The 5,087-nt window shown below is 40.9% G+C and overlaps 1 protein-coding gene across 1 annotated transcript in view; it reads left to right on the plus strand.

The window, feature by feature from the left end:
- Positions 1 to 268: 268 nt before the first annotated feature.
- Cmtm4 (CKLF like MARVEL transmembrane domain containing 4) overlaps positions 269 to 5,087 on the plus strand; it is a 27,877-nt gene continuing 23,058 nt past the window's right edge. The window contains exon 1 of the mRNA XM_008846281.2: positions 269 to 406. Coding sequence (XP_008844503.1) covers positions 269 to 406 — 138 coding nt within the window. The remainder of the gene's footprint in view (positions 407 to 5,087) is intronic.

Consider the following 5,087-nt stretch of genomic DNA (forward strand, 5'->3'; position numbering starts at 1 on the left):
GTGTCAGAGCCCCTGGAACTGGAGTTATATGTGGTTGTGAGCTGCCTGACCTAGGTGCTGGGAACTGAACTTGGGTCCTCTGTAACAGTAATACACATTCTTAACTGCTGAGCCATCTCTCCAGCTTCAAGTGTTTGTTTTATCTTTTGAGAAGGTTGTCTCATATGGCATAATCTAACCTTGAATTTACTGTAGCTGAAACTGGCCTTGAACTCTGGATCTTCTTGCTCCTGTCTCCCTACTGCTAAGACTACAGGTGTGTGCTGCCATGTCCAGTGACATTTTGAGCATGTTAGATCAGCCCTACCTGCTCCTGAAGTGCATGCAGATGCTGCTGTGTGGGCAGCCACCAATGACCCCCGTCATTGCCACTCTGCTAAGTCAGTGGTCTTCTGTGCTTCACTCTGTAAATTGAATGACTTGCGATGAATGACTTGCCAGGTTGAGTACTTGCTGCTTATGTTTTTCCTAAACTAGTTTTCCTCTAAACACCTGTGTGTAAAGTCAGGCTGGAGAGGATTCTGTGCTCGGGATGGGACACAATCCATATAGAGATAAGCAGGCTTGGCTTCACTTTTCAGAACTGTGAAGATATGGATGTAGGGATATAGTTAAGGTAGACATAGCATGGGGCTTAGTGAGAGAAGCCCCTGTGCTCTGTGGTCTCTGTGGGTGAATTTGGGTTGCTCCTCTATAGCTGAGACAGCCTGGCTGCATCTGTAGAGTAAGCAAAGCAGAAATGTCCCCCAAGCATAAGCCAGAATTCCAAACAGGTTCATTTCAGCATCCGGTACCTTCTTGTGTAGTTCAAGATTTAAAAGAAAAGTTGTTTCAAGTGCTATAATTTTTGTGGGCATGTATCTTTCACATTGTGATTTATCAGATCCTTTGAAACACTGTTGATCGGGGATTAGTGGGATTTAGATGATCTTTGTAGATGGCCCATTGTTAGGGCCAGTGTTCCTCCCTGGGTCCTAGCCATTGTGCTTGAGAAAATGAGACTAGCGTTTTTTTGTGTGCCCACTCATTAGCTTACAGTGCAGTGATAGGTGGGAAACCAGGCATTGGTGTGATCATCAAGCAGCCTCCCAATAGGACTAGCTCTTTCGATGCACAGACCTGTACAGAGTGATTTTTATTTTCCAGTAGTTTTTTGTTTCATTTTAAAATATTCATGAATGGTTTTAAAGTAAATAAGGATTGGTTCTTAGAGGTCATTAACAGTTAATTCATAAGTAAACCTGAATTTTTATGTATTTATGTATTTATTTGGTCTTTTTGAGACAGGATCTCCCTGTAGCCCCAGCTGTCCTGGAACATACTATGTAGATCAGGCTGGCCTTGAACTCACAGAGCCCCGCCTGCCTCTGCCTCTCAAGTGCTGGGATTAAAGGTGTGTACCACCCCTCCTGGCCAGCCATCAACTCCAGAAAGGCTCCTAGTGTTAGTTATCCCTACCCATAATCCCTCCTGCACTCTGTCCTCCCATTCTCCACCACACTGAACCTTTCTAATCCCGTTATTCCCCTCTCCCATGTGTATCAGTGCATTCTGTCTCCCCTTGCATGACTCCCCTCCCCCAGCCCATATCACTTAACTAGTTTCCTAACTTCTATGGGCATTCTAAATGAAACACACATATCTAAAGTTTCAAAAATAGTATCCAAATATGAGATAAAACAGGAAACATTTGTCTTTCTGGGTCTGGGTTACTTAAATCAGGATAACTATGTCCAAATCAATTCTTTTGCCATGAATTTCATAATTTTATTTTTCTTAGCAACTGAGTAAGATCAGGCTGGCCTTGAACTCACAGAGACCCGCCTGCCTCTGCCTCTCAAGTGCTGGGGTTAAAGGTGTGTACCACCACGCCAAGCAAACCTGGATATTTTTTAGTTTTCAGAGCTGGAGATGTAGCTCAAGTGGTAGACTGCTTGCAAGCCCTACCATGCACGAAGCCTTGAATTCCATCTCCAGTACTGCATAAAGCTGAGTGTGGTAGCACATGCCTGTATGCCCAGCACTCGGGAGGTAAGAGGATCAGAAATTTAAGGTTATCTTTGACTATATAGTAAGTCCAAGGCTAGCCTGAGCTATATGAAACCCTGTCTCTATTTTAAAAAAAAATGTGTTCATACATGGAACATTTAATTTTTTTTAATTAAAAGCATACTAATTGGAAACATTTTGGAATATAAAAGAAGCATAAAGCAATAGCAAGCAGGACAAGGTGGCACATACTTATAACCCAAACACTTGAAAGACTGAGGTTGGAGGATCATGAGTTCAGAGTCCAGCCTAGGATACATAGTAAAAGACTTTGTCTCAAACCAACTAAATAACCCTACAACAAAAATAATAGCAATAAAGCACCTATTCGCATTTCTACTGTGTTGATGAATACATTGCTTATTAATCCCACCTCCCCAGCATTGGAATTACAGGCATATGCCGCTATGCTAGTTTTATGTAGTGCTGGGGACTGAACCTAAGGCTTTATGCATGCTAGGCAAGCACTCTACCAACTGAGCCACATCCCCAACCTGCAGACTTAAAAAAAAGTGTCCAGCCAGGCACGGTGGCATACACCTTTAATCCTAGTACTCGGGAGGCAGAGGCAAGTGGCTCTCTATAAGATGAGGCCAGCCTGGTCCACATAATGATTTCCAGGCCAGCTGAGGCTGCAGGGAGACCTGTCTCAAAAAGACAAAAAAAAAAAAAAAGTCCAAATTTACTTATGAGTTAATGTTAGTAACCTCTAAGAAGCAGTATTTGATTGCTTTAGTATAGATTCTTCCTAAACTTATATACATGTGATCTATTTACATCTCAAACATGCAGGTATAATAAATGTATAACCATGAGTTCTAGGTATATATCTTTCCTATGTATTCATACATCACAGGGATGTTTAAAGTACAAAAACACAAAATGTCTGATTCCTTTCTATGTGAGTATGGGTATATGTGTGCCACAATGTGCATGTGGAGGTTAGAGGATAACTTTTTTGTTTTTTTGAGACAGGGTCTCACATTTCTTCTCCCAAGCCCAGGAATAGATCCAGGTTTCGGGAGGGGGGGTCTTGAAAAAGACTCATAAATGATTTTGGAGATTCAGATTAAGGAAATATACATACAATTAAGATTATAAAACTGGGGCTAGAGAGATGGCTTAGTCATTAAGAGCTCTTGCAAAGGACCCAGGTTCAGTTCCCAGCACCCACATGGCAGTTAGTAACCATTTATAACTCCAGTAACAGGGGGATCCAACACCCTCTCTGGACCCATAGGCACTGCATAACACAGGTGCACTTAACATACATGCAGACAAAAACTCATACATATAAAAAAATAAATTAAAAAATATATGCATTAAAAAAAAGTAAAAGCAAGCCAGGTGTGGTAGCCGCCATACATGTTCTGAGACATTCACCCCTCCCTCCATAATAATAATAAGTACAAAGATAGTGAAAAAAAGTTTTAATGTCTTAAAAAGGAAAAAAACCATTTTCTTTCTGATTTTGTTTTGGTCTTACTAAGATAGGTCCTTCCTAGTCAGGTGTGATGGTGCATACCTATAATTGTAGCATTTGGAAGTGAAGGCAGGAGGACTAGAAGTTCAAGACCAGCTTTGACTACTATAGTAAATTGAATATGAGTCTGATATGTACGAAACTGACTGTCTCAAAAAAAAAAAAAAAAAAAACAAAAACAAAAACGAAAAATGGGGTGGAGAGATGACTCAGTAATTAATTAATGCACTGGCTGTGCATGTGTGAGGACCAGAGTTCAGATCCCCAGAACCCACATGAATGCCAGGTGGGTGTGGCAGCCTGTCTGTAATTCTAGCCTTAGAAGGTAGAGATGGGAATCCCCCAGAGCAATCTGGCTTTCAAGACTTAGCCATATCAGCAAACTGAATTTGATTAAGAGAATTTGTCTCATTGAATAAGATAGAAGAACTTTCAAGGATAATTCCTAACATCAACTGCTGGCCTCTACATACACACATGTACATGTACCCTCACAGATGTAAACATATATTTGTACACATGTGCACCTCATACACACAAAAATGGAGAAAGTAAAAATACCAAAATAAAAAGACTTAAGATTCAAATGGAGGCTGGAGAGATGATTCAGCAGTTAAGAGCACTTGTTGTAGCTGGGAATTGGTGGCACACGCCTTTAATCCCAGCACTCAGAGGCAGAGGTAGGCAGATCTCTGTGAGTTCCAGTCCAGCCTGATCTACATAGTGAGTTCTAGGTCAGCTGGGGCTACAGAGAAGTCCTGTCTCAAAAAGACAAAAAAAAAAAAAAAAAAAAAAAGAGCACTTGCTGCTCTTGCAGAGGACCCAGGTTTGGTTTCTAGTATCCACACGACAGCTCAGTAACTCAAGTTCCAGGGAATCTGACACCCTCTTCTGGCCTCCTCCGGCACTTGCAAGCAAATAGTACATATACATACCATTTGTATGTAACACATATACATAAAAATAAATGAAATCAAGCTGGGCGTGCTGGCGCACACCTGTAGTCCCAGCATGTGGGAGGCAGAGGCAGGTGGATCTCTGTGAGTTTGAGGTCAGCCTGGTCTACATAGTGAGTTCCAGGCCAGCTGGGGCTACAGGGAAATCCTGTTTCAAAAAGCCCCCCTCCAACAAAATGAAATCTTTAAGAAATATATGTACAAATGGCAGTTCTTCCCTGTTGGATTTGAACTTTGATATGATTGATAATTTTTTTTTTTTTTTTTTTTTTTTTTTTTTTTTTATTTCTCCCCTTTTGACTATAATAGACATTTTGGCTGGATATAGTAATCTGGGTTGGCATCTGTGGTCATTTAGAACTGGGAATATTTTAGTCCAGGCTCTTCTGGCTTTCATAGTTTGCACTGAAAAGTAAGCTGTAATCCTGATGGGTTTTCCTTTATATGTGACTTGTTGTTTCTCTTTTGCAGCTTTCAGTATTGTCTCTTCATTCTGTACGTGTAGTATTTTTACTATGATGTCTGTAAAGAGTTTCTTTTCTGGTCCTGTCTAGTTGGTGTTTTATATGCTTCTTATATTTGTATGGGCATGTCTTCCT

Source organism: Nannospalax galili, unplaced genomic scaffold (genome assembly GCF_000622305.1).
Source record: "Nannospalax galili isolate Female #2095 unplaced genomic scaffold, S.galili_v1.0 scaffold2103, whole genome shotgun sequence".
Lineage (NCBI taxonomy): Eukaryota > Metazoa > Chordata > Mammalia > Rodentia > Spalacidae > Nannospalax > Nannospalax galili.